The 21,913-nt window shown below is 47.0% G+C and overlaps 1 protein-coding gene across 1 annotated transcript in view; it reads right to left on the bottom strand.

Annotated features, from left to right (window-relative positions):
• Positions 1 to 4,804: 4,804 nt before the first annotated feature.
• The window catches only part of WDPCP (WD repeat containing planar cell polarity effector), a 99,674-nt gene continuing 82,565 nt past the window's right edge, over positions 4,805 to 21,913 (bottom strand). Inside the window, exons 14-17 of the mRNA XM_057380593.1 lie at positions 17,869 to 18,004; positions 11,806 to 11,900; positions 10,329 to 10,357; positions 4,805 to 4,855 (exon numbers count right to left, since the gene is read on the bottom strand). Of these exons, the coding sequence (XP_057236576.1) occupies positions 4,805 to 4,855; positions 10,329 to 10,357; positions 11,806 to 11,900; positions 17,869 to 18,004 (311 nt within the window). The remainder of the gene's footprint in view (positions 4,856 to 10,328; positions 10,358 to 11,805; positions 11,901 to 17,868; positions 18,005 to 21,913) is intronic.

Raw genomic sequence — 21,913 nt, 5'->3', positions numbered from 1 at the left:
TAAACGAATAAAYGTAGCGGTGTCCTGTCCTCCTTCCCCCCTCCCGCCTCCTCTTCCTCATGGAACTTTCCTGCGGAGAGTGAGGAACGGGGAAATATTTCCTGGGGGATCCCAGCAGGATGGGGATGTGTGTGATGAGTTCGTGAGTGCTCTGGAGGGGGGGATCCCCCGCCACTTCTGCAGGTGCGGGCTGGGGACCCTCTCTTGCGTTAATTAACTCTTAATTGGTCACTGATTTATTGGTGCCCCGTGGTGCCGATGGGACTCACGGGACGGGCGAGAGCTGCCCYCAAAGAGCAATTTCCCCCCCAGGACTGGTGGGGCAGCCCCCAAACTCGGGAGCCAGGGGTGGGTCTCGCTGCTGGCGGTGGGGTGCCAGGGCCACTCGTACCCCCAGCCGGACCTGTGTCCCTCTGGGCAAGTTCGGTGCGMGCCCTGCCAGCCCCGGCTCCCGCCCGTGCCATCCTCAGCCGCTGCCGGCGCGGTCCAGCCGGGGAAATCCGGGAGATAAATTGTTTCTCCTGACAATCTCCCTCACTTTTCCCCCATCCCAGACCTTCCCCTCGGTTGTCGGGAGCTGCCTCTCGGTGCTGGTGCTGTTTCTGCTCTCACAGGACCGGGGATGCGCGGACCCGCGGGGCCACTGCTCCCCTGCTGGGCCGTGGATGCGCGGCTACGGGAGCATCCCCAAATTCCCACCATCCCCAAATTCCCACCTTCCCCAAATTCCCACCCTCCTCCTTGCGGTCCCGCAGCAGTGTCCTGGGAGCTGCGGGGCTGTGCCGTGTGTCCCCACCCGCGGTGTCCCCAGGTGGCCCCGAGGCAGAGGGGACCGTGGCGGGGTGAGGGCTCCACGCGGCCGCTTTGGGGAGGGTTTCACGCCCTCTCCCCGGTACCCCCTGCAGCATCCCGATGGAGAGCGGACGGGGCTGGCACTGCGGTGCTGCGGCTGCGGTGGGAAAACAGTGGGATCAGCCCCAGGAGCCACCAGCGCCAACGCCGCGCGTCCTGAAAGGGTCGTGGCCACGGTTCCCGCAATCCCGGTGCAACGGGGAGCTATGGGAGGGGGTGAGTGCAGCTGAGTCAATGTTTGGGSATTTTTCTTTAGGAGGTTCTTTTCCTTGTTGCCTCCTTATGTGTGTATATACAGTTGAAAGATATGCAAGCATTTGTAAAACAAAATCTCTACACCTGTAAAATGATTGTTCTCTTCTGCAATCACCGAAGTGTGGCTGTTCTTTTTGAGGGAGTTTGAGGGAGGCCCATGTGTGCTGGGTCCAGGTGCAACAGTCTGTGCATCCCCAAGCCCTTATTTTAAAGGGGAAAAAGTTGTCACAGCCCTCCTGGGGCTGAGGAAAAAAAATCTGTTCTGGGCACAGAATGAACCAGAGTTGCCCTCCCAGATTTAGTGAGAACATGAGAGAGAAGATCCAGCAGGTGTATAACACACAATCCTCCAGACGCACACTTTTTGTCTTCTTAAAACAAAGATGTGCCCTTCATCATCCCCATAAAATGAGTTCGGTAAATCAGTGATGCTGAGAGACGCAGCCAAGAGGGGAGCCTGAATTTTGGTTTTGGAGGCTCTTCATCCAGTGCCTCACGGTGGGGCTGGGCTTTGGGGTTTGGGGTCTGCTTTGGGGTTTAGGGCTCCAAGGGATGCTCATGTCCCTTTGATTTATCTCCCTGATTTAGGCACCAGCAACATCTGGTGCCTCTGATCAGCGGCTTGTCCAGCAACTCCCTGGATTTTGGGCATTTTCCTGCCCCACCCACACAGACCCGAAGCACTGATATTGGCTGCTGAGCCCAGCTGGCATCAGGGGCACAGAGGTGACCTGGTCCAGATSACATCAAATCATGGCCGTGCCCTCAATGCTTGCCTTCATTTGTTTAATTTTTATTTTTTTTTTCTGTCAGTGCCATCAGGGTGGGTAAGACGTGGCTTTGCGCCTGTTGGTGGGCGAATATGGGCTGGGAAGGGTCGTGCCTCCCTGCCTGGCTTTGGGGGATCCCAGCACCCTTCCTGCCTGGGATTGGGGGATCCCAGCACCTCCCTRTTTTGGAATCTTCTCCCACCGAGGGCTTCCTCAAGGCTGGAGCAGGCAGTGCCACACGGAGGGTGAGTCACGGCAGGTAAGGTGGCACCGCGCCTGCTGCCCGGCTCAGGGGCAGGCGCCAGCAGGATTGCCAAGCTTTTTAGGGCAACCCGGTTCTGAGACAGCTGCCTTCTTGGCTCGAGCCTCACCTCTCCAGCAAGAAGGCTCCTGGGTGCTTGGCTACCATCATTATTATTATTTTTTTTTTTATTAAAACCGTGTTTGCTGCTGGTGCAGGGAGCTGCCAGGGGCCAGGGGGCTGTGGCCACAGCACCCAGGGCTGGCTCACCCAATTCCTGCCTCTGCACAGGACATGGGTCTGTCCTGCCAGGAAATGAAGGGCCAGGATTTGCAGTGAGAGGGAGGAGGAACAGAGGGGAGGACATTCCCCAGCTTGGGTTGTCATCACTTTTAGGCTGGTGCTTCACGGGCCTGGGATAATTGATGATCTATTTGCTGCTATCAGAGCATTTGCTTTGCTGTTAAACGGAGCTGGGACAGGTGACAATGGGAACACCCTCAGCGGGCCATGTAGAAGTGAGCAGAGGTTGGACAGGGCCACCAACTCCTCTTTTGGGTGCAGGACACGCTTTGGGATCTCAAACCGTTATGGTTGAGCATGGCTTAAATTACTAAAGAATTCCAACCAAAAATTCTTTTTTGAGTTTGACAAATCATGCCCACTAACAGGACTTTTTACAGTCRTTTTGTAGGCAGCCTTCCTGGCAGGGTGCAGAGAAAACAGGTGATTGCAGCTGAATGAGGAGCCGCTGGTTTGTGGTTTTCCCTGCGCTGACCTCGGCGTTAGCCAGTCGCTGCTAATTCATACACTTGGAGCGGCAATTAATGCATGTAAAATCCCATGTCGGTTCCAAACCTGTTTKGATTTTGTCAGCAAAGAGTCTGCAGGTGAACCTCCCAGCTGAGGAAGTTGCTGTAGAGGAGAGCTCTCCTTTCATGTCACACAAAATGCTGTGGGGAAGGAGGAGGGTGAAAATGGTCACAGGGCTGCAGCCCAAAGGGAAACATTTGCCTCTTTCCAGTTAAATCCCTATTCAACACCTTTTTTTTTTTTTTTTCTGGGTAGACAGGACTTTTCCAAGACCACCATGTGAGGATTTTTTTTTTTTTTTTTGATGAAAAACTGCAATTTTAGGAAACGGCATTCTGGACCTTATGTACATTTCTAGTATCACTTCCTGTATATTTTTAAGCTGAAATCCTCTTAGCATGCAAAGTAAATAGATTATGATATACTGAAGGATTAAGAATCACTGTCTGGTGTCAGATTAATCCCTCATATAGACCATCACTTGTACTGACAGAAATATGGCTGCAATTCAGCAAAATAGCTGTATGGTGAGACGATGTGCCGCAGCCTCTTAGGCAGAACGAGCCCCCCATCACCGCGTGTTTTCCAGAAATTCAATTGCAATCCGCGGGACATTAAAGGCAGCTCCTCCATGAGCTCGTCACCAGCTCCGTGTGGGGAGGTGAGGCAGCAGCTGCTCTGTTTCAAAGCTCTCTCTATTTATTTTTCCCTGTTGTGTGTACAAAACCTTATGGATAGCAACCCCTTCGCTGCCTTCAAACCACGAASCGAAGCGGCTCCTTGGAATAAAATGCGTGGGAAGGTGCGGATTGGGATTAAGTGTGACCAAAATCACCCATCAGGCAGCAGGGTTTTGCCTCATGGGAGAAAACAGATGCAAACATTTGGGCAAAAGCAGAATTTTTGTTAATAAAATACTTCTAATGGCTTGTAAGTTTTGTTTCTTTTTTACATTGTGCTTTTATTTCGAGTCCATCGTACAGATTTGTTCAACACAGACAACTGATTTGAAGAAGCTACCTGGTTTTGGGTTTCAACCATCCAGCTCTCCCCAAAAAACTCAAGTTTAACCCACACACGTGCCCGKGATAGAGCCCAAAATCTCYGTGTCYGTGGATTCTGYGGGAGGAAGGACCYGCAGTGATGCTCTCCCCTCTTCAGYGCCAKRAGAATAAAAAGAGAGGGCTGGCACAGGTTACRTTGCCTTCTCAGTGCATTTTCTCTTTGTGGTTAGAGGAGGCAGATTAAAATCTGGACTCCAATGGAATGATGTTTAAGAGGCTCCGCATMTTTTTTTTTTTTTTCAAGGCAAAATAATGGTTATTCAACTAAGATGATATATCCAGATATGAAAATTGAGAGCATTCTTTGAAAAATGCTGCCGACTGTGAAAGGCTGCTCTTTCACAGAGGTATCCYGAGTGAAGATCTTATCTGCTGGTATCTCAATAGGACGGTTTTCAGAGCCTTAAGTGGAAATTCAAATCTGCTTCCAAGAGGAGATTGTAAAAACATATAATGCATAGAGAATTACAGAGTTTCTCCCGAAAAGCTGATGGATTAATCCAAGAAACACCCCCCAATTTTTCAGCATTGAGTTTATACAGTAAATGGGGATCTGAAATCACTCGCTTTTTTGACATCTTTGATGAAAATGTCACCAAATTGCCCTCCATAAGCAAACACTTTGTGCATGGACGTGTCCACATGAGCTCAGAAATAATTTGGAGGTCTCRGGGCAGGATGGTTTTTAAACCTGGTGTTCTGTCATCTGCTGGTGRTCAGACCCAGGGCTTGCTGGAAGCTTTCTGAAGGATTTCCCCTGAACTTCTCCACCTCGGTGAGGTCTCCTCTGCTCTGCTTTGGCAGCTCAGTCACACCAGCCCGAAGTGCACGATTTGGAGAGAGCCGCTGTCCCCAGGCTCCTGTGGGGGAAACGGGCAGGATCAGGGGGGCTGCAGGGAAATACAGGTATCAAAATGCCACCCCAACCCAGGGAGAAGAGACAGACACTGCCCCAGTCTGCCTGGGAGTGAAGGATGTACCCCAAAGTGATGAGGATTGGATTGTTGTTCAAGGTGAGACACTTCTAACCTGTTTTTAATCCACTTCACCACTCCCTGCCCATGCTGTTCCTGAAAAAACAGCTGCAGCTCCAAGAACTGTGCATGGTGTCCCCTGGGATGTGAGGGGTTGGAAYCCGAGGCTCCACCTGCCTTTGAGACCCCTTACCTGGTGCTTGGAAGCTGACAGGCAAAAGTGAAACTTTAGATTTTTGTTACYTTTTAATGAAAACATCCTGTGAGCAGCACAAGGCTGGGTCACTGCCAGCGTGTGGCTGGCCAGCTTTTAAAGTGAGGATGGCATTTTTTGCATTCCTCACACAATGCAAATGTGTGATTTCAGCACAAACCTCCACACAGCCCTCTTTTTTTGCAAAGGACATGACGATGGGGAGAATGAGTGCCACCAGCAGAGGTTATTTCATAACCCGGGCTAGCGTGCCTGCGAAATGCATAAAATGCTTTGCCTTGGAAAGCGATGCAGTCTAGTGAGTCATTGCTTTCTTTTGAATTACAGATGAGTAGCCAGCCCTTCATGATGCAAAGAAAAAAAAAACAAAACTAGGTGTGGAGCTGGAAACAAAAGGAAACGTGTGTTTGTCCTGTCTCAGAGGGCAAAGCACGCTGGCTGGCGTGGGAAGGGGTGGTGGGATTGGCCCCGGGAGGGCTGCTGATGGTGGACAGGATTCCTGTGAGAAACTCCTTGACTTCAGGAAAGGTGGAAGAAGGATTGTCCAAAGCCTTGAGGCTTCATTAGAAACCCTAACCAGAGCAGCAGCTCCATCTCATGGCATGCACACTCCACCACAGAGATAGAGATCTCCCTCCAAAACAGAATTCTCTCCACAGCCTCCCTACTCCAGCAGTGAAAGTGCTCCAAACAAGCTCTGTGTGGACACAGAGGTTTCCAGCCCATCCCTCGTGTGGAGATGGTGAGAGCTGGCCCTGCCACTTGGAAATGCTTGCAGGTATTTTGTAGATGATAAGAAAGTGTCCCCAATGTTCCATCCAAAGCAGTGCTTGCATTCCAGGTTATTCCAATGTGGAAATTCAAAGCACAGCTTCACCAGAGAYTTGTGCTTAGGCAGCTCTCTCCAGGGAGGTCATGAGGTGCCTCTCTTGGTAGCAGCTGTGGGTATGTGCCTTGGGGTTTGGGTGGCTTCAAGCTTTCCGTGGACTCTCCTTGCTCTCCAAAAAACACTTGTTGGAAGCTTCAAAAAATACTTTTTTTTTTTTTCCCAGTAAAGCCCTGAGCAGCATCAGTGACTGAGGGTAAGGAATAGGTGTCTCTTCTGTCCCCAGAGCTGTGCCAGGGCCTTATGCAGAGGGGTTTTTGCTGGTGGCTGCTCTGAGAACCAAAAGAACAGGTGGGCAAGTGAAGGCAGGCTGGAAAAAAAAAAACAAACAACCAAAAAACACACCACATTGGACCATTTAAGAGTTCAAGGCTGTTTGGGTAGGTCCTTGCTGCTCAAGGTGCAGGATCCTGAGTGCATCAGGAGCTGGGGTTTGTGATTTGGGATTTGGGGTGAACAAGAACCCACCAACTTTCTTTTTTAAAAAAAATTCTTTCTGAAAAACCCTATTTGCAATTTGTGACCCCTCTGGTGACACTGAGGCAGAACTGGCGGTGTCACATGGGAAGCCTGTGATGTGGCACGAAGCTCATAGAGATATTTAATGCTCATCAAAGGCTGAAGAGTGGCAATGGCTGCAGCCCTCCTCTGATATCTGCATCTTCTCTGATGCAGCACTCCGACAATAAAAGATGCCGTAATAATTTGATGAGAGTCAATTTTCATTGTGCAGGAAGCTGTCCAGGAACAGGGGCAGCCAGCCCTGCTGGTAATGAGCTGCTCATCACCCAGGGAAGGGAAAACATGAATATCCTGACAGGAGAGCATCCACTTGTGCCCTGCAGAGTTGAGACCGTGGGGCTTTCCACGGTAATGCTGCGGTCCCGCTGGGGCAGGCGAAGGGAGGAGCGCTTCGGGAAGGCACACCCTGTAATTGAAAAGCCACAAAGTCATCTCAGACCTGCAGGGGTAGCAGGATGGAGGCAGTGGTTTGCTCTGTCTCCACAGGTCTGAGGCAGAACAGAGGATCCTTTTGGTCTTCCTGAGTGGGAAATCCAGAGGAGCCTCTTCCCCGTGCTGCGCGGTGCTCCCGGGAGGCAACGCTTTTTCTCCTGGGATTATTCTCAAGGGCATGAGGAAGGTGGGAAAGRACAAGAGTGGGAGAGAGGAGAGTAAATGAAGGAGCCCCGGGAGATTATTTTAAACACCTCCTTTATTCAGATGAAGAGTGCCAGTTCCAAGCCTGTTGTTAGGATCCATGGGTTCTGCTCCTTTTCGCTGTTTCCTTGTTTCCCTTGAACAGCATAACATGAAACCATTCTGGATGAGAGGTGTTTGGGTGAGTGATAATGGATTCAAAATGCCATTTGGTAGCCAAAAGGAGCCACTGGATTCAGCACCTGGAATTGCCKGGAGATCAGGCTCTGGCCCAGGAAAAAGAGAGCAGCTGAGATTAATGCTTTCTAAAGGGTCTTGTCGGGCCAAAGTAGGTGAGCAGGGTGTTTGGAGCCCTGCTTTCACTGATCCAGGTCTGGGTGCTGCTCAGGATTATTGAATTATTCCCAGAATAACCTCTGGGACCATCCTGCCCAGAGCAGCGTGGCCAGGCTGGKCCTCAGGGAGCACCAGGCCACCCAAATGTCCCCTCCAGCCTTTCCTGGAAGGCAGGATGGAACAAGAACACAAATCCTGGCCACTCCAAACACTGAGGATGGGATGCTCATTTCTCATTTGCTTCAATCCTGTTGCCTGAGGAGCCTTACCCACACCAGCCATGCTCAGGCCAGGGAAAGCTGCAGCTTGTCCTCGTTCCTCCAGCATCTGTCCCCATCCTCATGCTCAGTGATGGGATCCTCCAAAACCATTCTGTGGTCTGCATTTGTCCTCCCTGCCAGCTGAGGAGCCACCATGGGGCTGCAGATGGGATACAGGTGACCTGTGCTGGTCCTGGAGGGACACAGGACTCCCCCATGGTGACACAGTCTTGCCTCTGAGCCACTTCCAATGCCTTCCTCCAGCAAACAAATCTGGCTGAGCAGCTCGGGCGCTGCTTGGCTGTGTGACAGCCAGCTGCTCTGCCAGGTCACCGGCAACAGTTTGTTGCACGATCTCTGCAGTTTCAGGGAGGAGAAGCTTCCTCATAGCTGAGAGTGGCAGCGAGTGAGGAGTTCACACGCTGGGATGCACCTACAGAAAGTCAGAGCCATCGCTGCCGAGGCCACTGTGGCCATTTGTGCCRGGAGCAGGGCACCTYTGTCTCCAGCCTTCCACCAGGAAGMTGGCAAAGAGGGCAAAGCAAACCCTGCAGCTGCCAGAGGATGTTCCTGCAGAACTGCAAGAAGGGCCGGGTTTWGGGTGTGCTCCCCTCGGGTGGCACCGAGCCCAGGATTGTGCCTCACTGAGGTAATGCAGGGAATGGTGTCAGGGGGAAACAGCGGGGTCAAAGGACACTTTGGGATGTCCAGAGGAAGAGCTGCTGATGGTGGGCTCAMCCTGGATTTGGGATGGGTTGAACTAAAGCCACGGTTAGTCCAGCTGGAAGGGTCTGCTCTGATCTGCCGGGTGCTGGGATCCAGCTGCTCTTCTGAATTTCCACGTGCCACTAAACGTTGATGGGATCGTTTTCACAGAGGCATAAGGTTGGTGTTACATGGACGGTTTTTCTTCTCCAAAAGAATATGGATGGTTACATGGATGGTTTTTCTTCTCCTGGTGTGCAGCACTGGCTCCCCTCACCCTGGAGCCATCTCCCTCTGCAGCCCAGAGCTGCTGCTTCCCTTCCCCAGGTCTGGAGCAGCTCAGATGGGGGTGCCCCATTTTCCTGGGCACACACAGCCCTGTGCTGTGTGCTGAAATCAGAACATCTCCTCCCAGCTCACAGAGTTCACACTTGCACCCACCAGATTCTAGCAATGGTGACCATTCAGCTGCAGGAACTTTTCAGAACCAAAGAATYCTTTAACCACTTCCCTGGATAAATCCTTAATGATGTGATGGCAAAGCTTTCTTCTGTGCATCCTGTGTGTTTGGGCCAGTGGATTTCATTGCTGTAGTCCAGAGATTTCAAATCAACTTCTCAGTTTATTAATTCAATGTGAAGACAAGGAGCTCCAGGGAAGGATCAGWGAATCCCAGGGATCCCACCGATGTCTCCAGACCATCACTGCTGCTGTGCTTCATTCCCTCTGTGTCCTGAGGACACCCAAATCAGGAAAATCACCCAAAAGGCCGTCAGGGAGATCCTGTGAGAGGAGGATTCCCCAGCAGTGTGACACAGGGAGCCCTGGCACTGGTCCCCAGGCTCTGCCCATCCTCCACCCAGCGCCAATGCACAGGGGCCCGCAGGAAGCTGCAGAGGTGGGGCAGCTCTGTGTTCTTCCTCAGTGCTTCAGGACTGGTAGAACAGCTCTTAGAGCACAATTTTACTTGGCACAGGCTGGTTTTGTAATGAAAGAAATAAATAAGTGCCATCCTGCTCTGCTGGGAGGTTGAAGTGTTTCCTTTCTTTTTTTTTTTTAATGATCTGTTTGCACTGAGGCCAAACATTGAATACTTTGGCCTCAAAAATAAAGGTTTAAACAGGAATTGTGATTGGGAGGAGGCTAAAACACAGGCGCTCTTGTGCCTTCCACCATGCTGCCGCGAGATTTATTTTATAATTTGTTGTATTTMATTTTATTTGGTTTTTTTTCCTTTAAAAGGAGCGCGTTGGTGCTGCTGACTCATCAGCTCTGGAGCCAGGCTCGCCCTATATCTGTGCTCTGTGTGCAACCCCACGACTCCCAAGCACATGGGATCCAAAAGCAGGGATGGCAGATGAAGGATCTGGGGGATGTCCCTGCCCACATGGAGATCTTCCCCTCCTCTCCCTCCCCAGGCAGGAAAAGTGGGAGCCAGTGTGGTGGAGGACACAGGGCAGGGTGGGAAGGGATGGGCACCTCCATGGGCAGCAGTTAAATCAGTTCAGAGTTAGAATTAAAACAAAAAAGTGTCTCCCTCCTCTTTCCTGCAAAATTCCTCTTGGAAGTGCCAATCCAAGCTSGTGGAAGAAAAATCGAGACTTTTACGTGCTGTGCTCGACACAGAGCAGCAGGTGAAGCCCTACTCTAGCAGAACCATACAGGAGAACTTCTACCAATCTCAGCGAGAGCCCTGCAGGCAGACAGCTTGCAGGGACAGGCTCGGGGAGTTTCAGGAAGCTTCAAAATTGAGTAAATAATAATAAGCAGAAATAAAATAATAAATCAGAAATGGGTTACCTGCTCTGAAGGAGCGGCTCTCATATTTCCTTCAAAAAAAAAAAAATTAAAAATAAACACAACAAAAACACCCACCGTGTTATTTACATTCCATTCAACTCACTGAAAAACCCAAACAAACAGAGGTCTCAGGTAACTTCCACTTTTTTTTTTTTTGATAAAAAAAAAGCTATTTTATATCGTGTTTTTCAATGGATGAATTAAAACACTTAATATATTGCTCGCACAAGTCTACACACGTAGGATATGCATATTCCCTCAAACACCACAACAAGTTAAAGCAACCATTTGTGGATCAGGCAGCGTGGAGATGCGAGGCCAGCAGCAGATCGGGGATCCTGTGCAGTCCCAGATCAGTGGGAGGATGGCACATGGGGACAGAGTGGTGGCAGCAGGACACCTCTGTCCCTGCACTGGGGAAGCTCTGGGGTGCTGGAACTCCTGCCTTGGGAGGGTTTTGCAGTTTGTGCTGCCAGGCTGCTGCTCGAGGATGAGGCTTCATGTTACAGCTTGAGCYGAATTCACAGCTGCCAACATCAAAAAGAAGTCCTGCTGCAGGCAATGTCCCTCTGCCCCTGCCCTCTGCGGTGTTTTCTGATCCCCACACAGGGCAGGCCGGTTCATGGGATGGACAACAGCCCACAGGAAAGAAAATAAAACACTTTTTTTTTTGGGCTGGGTTAATGCTCTGTTGGCTCCCTGCGTGATCCTGTGAATGTGGGTGGAGGAAGGTGGCGAGGGGACAGCAGGACTGTCCCGTTGTGACGGTGACAATCTGCTGGTTCAGCTGCAAGGGGGAAGCATATATGGATATAACCATATCCATATATGCTTCCGGGGGAACCATTTATGGATATAAATGCCTGGTTTGAAAGGATCCCTTTCAGCTGTGGCTGTAGGAACCAGCTCACCTCCCCGAGCTGGAGACTGGCTCTGTTCCTGCAGCCACGGGACACCCGGACAGGGCAGGAGATAAAAATCCTCGTCTYGCCCCTTGTGCAAACACTCTGCCCTGTCCCTGCCTGGCTGCCTGCACGGGCCACATCTTTGAGAGTGACCTTCTCGTGCTGGACTGCTCCTCTGTGAGCTGCTCTGATGGGACAGCAGGAGCTGCTGAGGCAGAGCAGCCGCCTTTGCCTCCTCTGTGACCCCACAAGAGCTGTGGCGCTGCTGCCTCCTGAATGGAGTACCAGAGCCACAGGGGCCGAGAGGAACAAACCCTGCCTGTTTTTGTGAAATCATAGATGCTGCTGCAAGATAAGGAGATGCAGGTGATCAGTTGATTTATTCCAATTTCCACGAGCTGGAAGCTGAGCCCTGCTGCCTGTCCCTGCTGGGAATACACAAACCAAACTCACGCTGCAGTGCCACTGCCTCATTTTTCCTCCTGGATCCAAATGAATTTTCAAGATACGAATTACTATTAATTTCTAGGTTCAATCCCTCGTGCCTAGTTGAAAGAGACTTGTTCACTTACCTTCCTGGCTGCTGGAAAAGGTTTTCCTGATCAGGGAGGTGGTGCGGCCACGCACTCCAGGCTCGGTGTCCTCTGCCTGTCTGCGGCTGGTGGGTCTTGCAAAACAAAACAGAAGCGATAGAAGGGGAGGGAGCAACGACTGCAGAGTTGGGGACAGACTGCAGAGCACAGCATAAAGCTGTTTTGTTTGTTTTCTATCTTTTCAAGCATACAGCAGCCTGTGTAATTTCCTGGCTGCAAACTGTGGTTCTTTTCTATCGGGTGCCCATAGGTTTGTTGACTGAGCGTCACTGGGATCGCTCATTCGGCCGTGCAGTCACTCCAGCACCATCCTGTCAGTCAGAGGTGRGGTATAAAGCTGGTGTTTTTTGGAGCAATGACAGTTTTGTCAAGCAGGACAGGCTGGGGATGTGCAGCAGGCACCAGGCACTGCTGGCAGCCCTGCACGGAGGAAGCTGGGTGCATGCCAGGAGAGGAGGATATCAGACCCAAAATACAGCACGGATTTTCTGCAATTTTTTTGCAGTTTAACCCTGTCCCCACACCACTTCCATCACTGAAATCCAAGTTTTGATGGACGTGCAGGGAGGAAAGCATCGGCTACGTGTTATGGAAAATGCAGGTGGATTTTTTTTTTTTTTTTAAATTTTTTTTTGTTTTGCTAGTCTTGGTTTCTTCACTCAGCATTAATCTCTGCTTACACAGGCATGTGGCAAGGCAATCCATCCCCAGTGCAGTGGAACTGGAAACCTGGAGGCCACTTTGTGCCATCTCGTCCCACAATCCACAACCTGCCAAGCTCTCAGTGAARTCCAAGGGAGCATTGCCTTCATCAAGAATGAGTCAAGTAGAGAAAATAAACAAAACATCCAATGCCAGGCCAAATGGGAACTCTTTAGGGAGGATTSTCAGCATCTGGGTGGCTTTTGCTCCTCTGTGGATTCAGTCACATTGGACTTGAGCAGTGTTTTACTCAAGGGTGGCTTTCAGGTGTAGCTGCGAGAATAAAAACAGGAACGCTTCTGTGCAGCAACCAATTTCTTCACCACCATAGTGTAAATCTCACGCTGCTTTGATAACTCAAAGAATACATTCCAGGCATAAAAAGCCCTTCATTACTGATGAGAACATAAATAATTAAAGAAAAAGCTCAGATTATCCCTTTGTCTTCCCGCTAGCGCTCGGGTGATAGCCATGCAAGCAGCTGGGCATATGGAAAGCAACTAAAAGCACCTCTCCTCATCAGCTTTCTGGAGACAGTTTTAAGCTGCAGTAATGCAACTCTCCCATCACTAAGCTTTATTGGTTCAGTGTAAGAAACTAAGAAACTTCATTGGAGRCCAGATTATGCTGGTTGCAAAAGCRGGGGGATTCTTCTGCTCTTCGACCCCATTATCTCCTCCGYAGTGTCTTGATCAGCTTTCTTACACACGGCCTGGGATTCTGCCGAGACCCACAAATTGCTTTTTTTGGCTGCCAAATTGCCATAACCCTTCTATTTTTATGTTTTAAAAGAGCTTAAAACCCTCCATCCTCTTTGAATGTGTCTTTAAAATTGACCAGTAGTGGGAGGATTTCRTGTATATCCGAAGGCTTAGAAGAAGATGTTACCTCTACTGAGCTTCTAGTTTTACAGTCAACAGACACGAAAAGCCCAGCGGGGATAAAAGGAACTTAACCAGTTCTGTCTAATGCATATAAATCTACCTAAGAGCTCAAGGCACTGGAAGTACTCAATGCACTGCATTTATCTGAGTCTAAGATACAGAAATGGGTCTTCAGCCCACATGCCACATGTCCCATTTTGATGCCAAGTTAATATGAATTAAGAGACTGAGATGAATAAACAAGGTCAGTCTGGGCTGGGCCAAGTTGAATCAATGTAAAATAATTGTCAGTATTTTCTGTCAGCAACGTTGGTTTATCTTGGCTCGGGGTTCTCGGCGCTATAGATTATAAAATGTTTTCAGTGGAACAGTTGGCAGACATTTTATTGATTTTTCTTTGTTTTGTGAATGCTGGAAAAATTTCCATTAAGTATACACGCCGTTCATGTGATGAAGCCAAATTGCTTTTTCAAACTTTTCTTTCTTCAAGTGTGCTAATGCGTTAATACATTAGCAATCTAATTTAATCAAGAGGACCTTTGTCTGGAATCAAGAGGCCGTGGAGCACACCTTGATGCATCTCCAGCACTTCAGGGCTCAGAAGAGTTAATTTTGTATTTTCAAGGTGCAGCATGCACCCTGACTGATCAACTTGCCCTTCTGATTTTGGTAATATTTTATCTCAGTTTTAGGGATGTAGGAACTGAGAGTGAAACTTTATATAAAGGCATCTATACCTGCCTGCTCTTGTGTTCTTGAGACACGTGGAGTTCCGGGGCTGAGCAGTGGAAAACCAGAAGGAAGAGAAGGAAGAAAAAAGAGRGAAGGCTGCAGCAACTGAGCTGAGCTGCTGGATCCCACTTCTAACAGGAATTTCCACTGCCACACCATCACATCCCTGCATCACACCTCTTAATAGAGTTACCTTGGAACTGAAAACCAGATAGAGCAGCTGGTAGGATTACACCTGGAGCTGGCAGACGTTGTTTCTCAGCCTACATTCCTGCTATTTTAAGACTGGGTTTGCTTCCTGGTTGAAGAGGACTTTTGAAAAAGGTGGAAGAACAAACAGAAGTGCCTTAACGGTGATGAACGCTCACTTTAATTGCATGGAACAGTCAAGTAGGAGTAAGAAATCCATTTAATGTTGTTTTTTTATGTGAAACAAAAAAGGGGATGCTGTGGTATAACTCTGATTCTGTCCCTCTATGCTGATTTAATAACCAATACGTGGAGATACGTGAATTAACACTTCATGAGGTTTGGTCAGTGATGCTCCAGATAYAAAATATTCAAACTTGTGTTGTATATTCTTGTGAGCTTACATAAAAACCTCGTAGAGAAGTAGGAATATGTGTATTTTGAAGTACACAATCAATAAGAAAGTTTTAYGATAAAATCACTGTGATGATTAAGACTTTTGCCTTTTATCCTAATCACCTATGCTACCTCGGTCCTGTGAGCAGCAGCATCCCAAATATTCTCCTCAAAGAAGGAGAAGTATCTCCTTCTGCTGATCAAAGTGCTTTCATAAACAGATAACAAGAATAAYGAGAGGACAAGAACCACCAGACTAAAACATAGCTGACACTTGGGAGAAGGCAATGGTCAATGCCAAATGTAAGCCAGAGGTGAGATCTTTATCTCACAAAATTTTCACCATGCTATGCATTGCTGGTGATATTTAACAGTCCTTTTTAAGTTAAAATGAAAGAAACCAGGAGGCAAATGAAGCCCTATTCTCTGCAATGTTGTCCTGGAATCTTTACTGCCCACAATTTTGTGTGTGTGTATGGCTCAGCAAGCTGACCACAGCTCACCATGGCAGCAACGCTATTGCTGCTCCCATAAAACACCATGGAGTTAAATCAAGAACAAGTTCTCAAAAATACAAGCCCTTGAGATTGTTTTATGAATGGTTATTTTGTTTCCAGCCCTTTCTGTCCATTTTCTGTTATTTTGTTTTCAGCGTTTTCTGTCCATTTTCTGTCTTCACCAGACTATGGTTTTCCTGGTTAARCAAAGGAGATGATGATGTGAAGAGTCAGCTGAAGTGATTTTTTAATCACTCAACCTGAAAACTGGACTCCAGTTATACACTTGGAGTTGTTAGGATCCTTGAAGAGCATCAGAAACAAGGTTTATGAAACAAGGTTTATGAAACAAGTGAGTCTTCACAGTGCCCTTGTTTGGGACTTCTGCCTGAGTGTAACTCATGAGATACGCCCCAGCTGTCCCAAAAGCTGAAATACAAAAAAGAATGAAGTGTGTGCTGGAGAGGAGCTTCCAGGAAGCTGAGTGAAATGCAGATTTGGGACAGCATCTGGGTGTGACAGGGGTGGTTGTGTTAGAAATGTAGGAATTGGTGCGACCAGCCGGTACAAAGATGTAAAGCCAAGGCAGATAATAAAAAACTCTGAAAGAAGAAAGAACAGCCATTGGATACTCCTGCTGAACAAGTCCAAAGTCCTGGTGTGGTGCCCTAGAGGAACTTAAAGAACCACTGCTGCCCAGAAGAAGCCAATTACAAACCCCTAAATCTCTGGTAATGCTGGAGCATCTTGGACAGGGAGATGAAACATCACAATCACTGCAGAACAGAGAACAGCCCTATTTATATAGGATCCCAACACTAAAATTTCTTTTCTTTACASAGATTTCTTCACATGGAGAAGTCTGATGCAGGCTTGGCAGAGGAACAGCTCTGTGAAGCTGGAGGCAAACCAAGCCACAGTGAGGTGCCTGTAACCATCTGTGGCTTTCTTTAAGCACAGGGAAGGAGYTGTTGGAGTCACCTGTGCCTCAGCAGGTGATCTTCCCAGCTGCCTGGTGTTGTCACAGGGAGTGCCTTYGAAACCTAAATTCTTGCTGGCAGGCTCCAAGCAGCTGTGGCCAGCCAGGGGAGCCGTGAGAAGTTTCCTTCCACAGATTGCAAGCGGCAACCAAAAACTCCGTCTTCTCCTGGTGGAGGTCGGCAAAATCTCTGGATGTCTGCAGGAGCTGATGCACGGCTGGGAGCTCGCTTTACACTCTCCAAACAAAAGACTTAGGAAATTCYAGAAGTTCCTGCAGCTCTGGTGACTGCAAGGAACCGCTCCCGAGGCTCAGCAGCTCACGGTGACCCACGCRGGGAGCTCAGGAGTCGGGGTAAAGCTGAGCTCTCAGCCTGAGACTCCTGACGGAGGCAGAYGTGGGACTGCCAGAAATGTGTGAGTCACAGCAAGCTCCAAAAGGGAAAAGGTGAGCAGGAGGGAGGGAGGACAGCGTGTTTATACCTTGGCATCAGAGGCGTGTTGGGATTAGTCTCTGCTGTTAAAGGAGCTCCTTTTTTTGGAGCTCCTCTCCAGACAATGTGGTCCCTTCCAGCATGGAGGGACCTTTATCATGTACCCACACCAATATGGTGCTATCTTCATCCCAAAAGTTAAGATRGAATGACTGTGCACTGTATTTTTAAAAGAAGGCCCCACCTCCAAACCCATTAGATGGCTCTGAAAGATTTAGAGCGTGGCCTGTACCCTAAAAGGTGTAGGCCGTGTATAAAATAAAAACTTGCTGGCAAAATGGGTATCACACTTCATACTGTAAAAGCTCAACATCACCATGGAAAGGGAGACAGAAAATTAGTTACCAGGTTTCCAGAAAGAGAAAGAAATGTGTGTTTTGCCCACATGAGCTGTGTGTTCWGCACAGTTAGGTACAAATGGTTGGGATGAATGAAATGTGGAACCTCAATGTTGTAAGCACATGGGATTTATGAAAAGCATTCCTATACATACAGCAGGCACAGAAAAAAGGTCCATTTATATTACACATTTATTTATTTACTGGGAACACATAACTGATTTCTTTTTCTTTTCTATCAAGAATGAACAAAGAAAAATAAGAGAAACAAAATGTTTTTTTAATATTTGCAAAAGAGCTGTTTCTTTCTAATTTCCTATCCCTTGCAGGATTGTACGCAAGGTTCACTAGCAACGAAAATGTTGGGAAAAACCCTGGTCACCAGAACTGTTGTTTCTCTCATAAAAGGTYCAAGGTTTTAATCAACTTTGGAAAAATGGCACTCTCAAAAGTTCATCCCAGGTATTCTGATCACAGARATCCATAAAGATTGTGCCAGGTTTTTAAAAGCTCTGTTCTTTGCCTGCAACTGTTAATTTSCTGAGTTTCCATTGCTCTATATCTCTTTTCTCCACATTCAGCAATCAAGGCTGCCTTTGCCCAAATGATTTAATTTGAGGATGGTTGTGCTGGTGTGTGTTAAAAGCTCGCAAACTCTTTGTGTTTCTGGAGATTTCTTGGTGTTCATGCCATGTCCTTTGGGTTTTTTTCTTAGTTCCTCCTTAGTGTCTTAATGTATTATTATATTTACAGTCAYGATGAAGACAACAACAGCAGTTGTCAGGAAGGTTCAGAATATCAAACATAAATTTCAAAATGATTCACAGCTCACCTGTGGGAGCTGCTCTGTGCTGGTGGTCTGTCAGCTGGGCCGGGAGCAGGCGGGTTGTGCTCTCCTCCCTGCTCTGGAGATTGGTCAATGACAGCTTCACAGGATGGCTCTTCTTCATCTGAGTGCCCCAAAAGCTCTGTTAAGATCAAGAATTGAGATATGGTATCACACTCAGGATGGAAGAACCAACTAAACTGCCAGCAGTTTGCCTTGGATGTGTGTAAGGACAAGGGTGTCCTCTCTCTCAGTGACCCCAACTGAATGGAAACCCAGATGCTTCTGCAGCTTTCACCCTCAGCTTTTCCCTCAAAAAGGAGACCAAGTAGCCAATAACCTGCAACAAGAAACACATCCAAGAGTTTTTGAAAGGCAGAGAGTGAGTATGTGCTGGCTTTAGTTAGCAAGGAGGAAATGCCTTCTCTAAATTGTCAACTACACAAGGTCCAGCTGGCTGCCAAAAGCTGCTGCACATGAGCATTTCCCTGCTGTCATAGGGATCAAAGTCTTCTCAATTGGACTAGTTCCCCAGAAGGGTATGTGYAACTCCTTCCTTTAAAAATAAAGACTTCCCTTAGCTTTGTTTTAAAATATTTTGGTTCACAATCAAGACCTGAAGTCTTCAGTAGTTGAAGCATGGGCATCCAATTAAAAAGTTCCAGTATGAGCCCTTTGGTAAAAGAAATTATTAAAAAATATCTGAATATCTGAATCACTTAAAAATATAGAGGAGGAATTACATATTCTAGGTGTGAGACTTCAAATAAATAAATAAAAAATTTAATCAAACTGCAGGCGAGCAGAGTTTGGATTAAGGAGGGGAAAAAAAATCCTGTTACAGATAAAGACTTTAAAAGATTTTTCTCAAAATCRTAAGACCCTTTTGCATTTTTTTTTCCTCTACTAATCCAGCTTTTCTCCCCTTGTTCTGTGCCTTCTTGGATCCTGTGTAAGCTAATCTGCATGGCAGATACCCATGGCCACGCTGTTGGTTTACATTTGGGCTGGAGACCCGGAACATTTGCTGGTTTAGGAGGGCAAATCTCCTCRTAAGCCTTTCTGAAWCCTAAAAATCCAACACCGTARGATTGYTGGGGACTATTCCCACCCTTCATGMTACTTAAATGCTCTTGGCATCTGTGGTGTGAGGGAGGGTGAAGTGTGGCAAGGTTTGGCTTTCCCAGGTGGATGATATTCTCTGTCTGTGTTTTCCCACACGTGGAGCAATGTGGGGAATAGTTGAAAACGGCCAACTCGGTCGAAGGCAGCACACCACACTGCAATAAATGAGGGTGCTAAACCAGCACTGGGGCTATTTCTCCTCCAGCCTAAATAAAAAAATTCAAAGAGATGTAAAAGCAGAGGAGAAAACAGGTATACGGGCAGTGCTTTACATCTCAGGAACTCAAGGCAAGTAAGGGAGTTTTCTCTGCAGAGTGAGAAGCCAAGAGAAGGAGGAGAGCGATATTGAGAACTTATAAAGGTTTGTGAGAAGCTGCTTTTCACATAAATGAAGAACATTGGGGAAGGGCTTAAACAAAATTCCTGTTGATGAGGGAAAAAAAAAATAATTCAGCAAAATCCATTGCAGATCTTGAGGCACAAACTTTGACAGCCTCTGCTTGGGAACACAGCTCACTGCTGTGCTTCCATCTGAAAAGGAGTCTGTGGTCCTAAAGAACCTCCCTCTTTCACTTGGCTTGTTAATAACCTCACTTAGTTTGTTAAGAAATAGAATATTAAACCTTTTGGTCTGCAAAATGTCAAAGCTCAGATGTACAGCTGTAATTAATTTTTCTTCTCTCTTTTTTACTTTTTCCACTTACTCAGTAACATCTAAAGCCCACACAACCGACCCCCTTTAAGTTGTAAACTTTCACCAATGCATGATGTCCATGACTTCTCCTGAGCCATCATTCCTGAGACCGACCCAGCTCCAAGGAGTGGTTGCATTTCAGAACATAAAACCCAGAGAGATGCTGAAAGAGGAGTGTGTATTGAGAAAAGAAACAAACTAGAATTGGGTCAACTTTGTCTTGCTCTCTTTCCATCACACTACAGATTTGTGATTTCTTGTCCTTGGTGAGAACTAGAGCTGAGAAAATCCCAGTCCTTACACCAATAATTTCAGAGCAACTCATGGATGTGGTGTTGGTGTTATCCAGCAGCTTTTTAATGAGGAGTGGGCTACARTTKGGAKGTYARAGCCCTTGTGGGCCATATTTCTAWTATATGAATGCTATGAGCAATTAAYTATAACACAGCCAGTGACTCTGATATTTTGTGCTGTGGATATAGCACAGCTACACCTTTGTTAAATGATGCTCCTGGATCCACAGGAATCTCATGGAAAACAGAGCAGCCCCTGTCATCTGCAAGCACAAAACCAAGGCAAGAGCAGCCTTCTCACCCATGGGAGCTCAAAGAGATTTCTCTGCACTTTCATATCTGAAATAAATATCTGAAACTAACCTCAAGTGATGAGCATGGAACCTACTGTGGTCTGGGGATAGAGCTGTAGTGTGGAATATTCGATAGGATCAGSTGCCAGGAGTGGCTCAAAGCCACAAAACCATCAGATAGGAGATACAAAGTGAAGAAATAAATATTTTTGTTGTGGGATATGTCCCCTGTGAGAAGCACTAAAGCAGGAAAAACAAACGCGCAAGGGACGCTGTTTAAACAACACAGCCCTTCCCAAACTAGAGGCAATTTTAATTTTTTTTAATTAAAAAGGAAAGGATTTTGGAACAATGCCATAAAGMTGGGAGAGGGTGGTGGTCCTCACATTTAGATGAGGGCTCTGCCTAGGGTTTGGTGCTTAACAGAGACCTGACTTTGTGCTAGCACTGCAGGGATCGCAAGTTTTACCTGAGATTTTTTTATTGAGTCTGGGATATTCCTTTGGTTTATTGCACAATAAACTCTTGCTGTTTTACATTCTATCCTACTATTTGCCTAGGATCTGGGGATTTGAATCTGAATTTGAATTTTAAAAACTCGAGTGTTGTCATTGCAGTTAATGTTGTGGTTTCATCATTAAACTACTTTATCAGATGCAGTAATATTTTTTTTTGTGCTAAAAATATTTTTTAAAATCCCATTTGTTGCGATCAATATTGGGACAATATCACGTGCACCCAACCACACAATGCATATTCCTCATTTCCAAAATTTGGAGGTATTGCTACAWCTAATGCCTGTCTGAAAGAGCCAAGTATCTTTCTTTACTGAAAGTTTTCCTAAGCTTTAACGAGCAGGATGCTCTCTAGGTAATGCATGGCAGGTGATGAGAGATCCCACCTTCCCTGCTCACACATCTGTCATTATTTAATCAGATCTATTCCCTTTTTGAATCTCTGTCTGCAAATCGGGAGCTGTTCCCATTCTCCAGCATCCTCCTCTGGACTTCCAGGGATAAAAATGCATTTCCAAACCTGCAAATCCGTGGTAAAACGAAAATCTCCTTTCAATATTGTTTGCAAAATTGACAGCTCTACTTAACAGAAGCCATCAAATTATTTACAAAGTGGCAGCTGCTCTTGTAGCAGCCTTTTTTGGGCGTGAAAAATAAACTTAGTTGATAAGAGAGAGATAAACCATTTGACTTCCTCTTTCTGTGCCYGGCATGGTGCGCAGAGCCAATTCTGTGCAATCTGATGTTTACAGAGCAATCCTCGTGTACGACCTCCTTAGGCAACAGGGACACAAGGAGCCTTGAAAACGCTGAAGCAAGCATTTAATCAGAGCTCTTCATGCTGATCTTTGAAAAATTCAATAAGTTCAAAAAAATGTAACTCCTTCTAAAGATAAAATGTCACTTTTTTTGCTTCAGGAATTGCAAATACACCCCAATGAACTCCCTGTGAACCACGCAGACTTCAGCCACATTGCTGTTTTGCTAAAAAAAGGAGGTAAATAGTAACATTTTTCTGAGAGAAACAAATCAAACATCTGAAGAAGTGCAAATAGTTAATTCAAGTGAGTGCTGTAAAACAGTAGTTTGCTAACAATCACTCTTCTTTTTTGTTTAGGCATTTAAATAAAT

This window comes from Malurus melanocephalus, unplaced genomic scaffold, assembly GCF_030028575.1.
Source record: "Malurus melanocephalus ecotype Western Australia unplaced genomic scaffold, MMel_1.1 scaffold_462, whole genome shotgun sequence".
In the NCBI taxonomy this organism is placed as follows: Eukaryota; Metazoa; Chordata; class Aves; order Passeriformes; family Maluridae; genus Malurus; species Malurus melanocephalus.
Note: the sequence above shows the minus strand (reverse complement) of the source record. Positions and strands in the feature narration are given on the sequence as shown.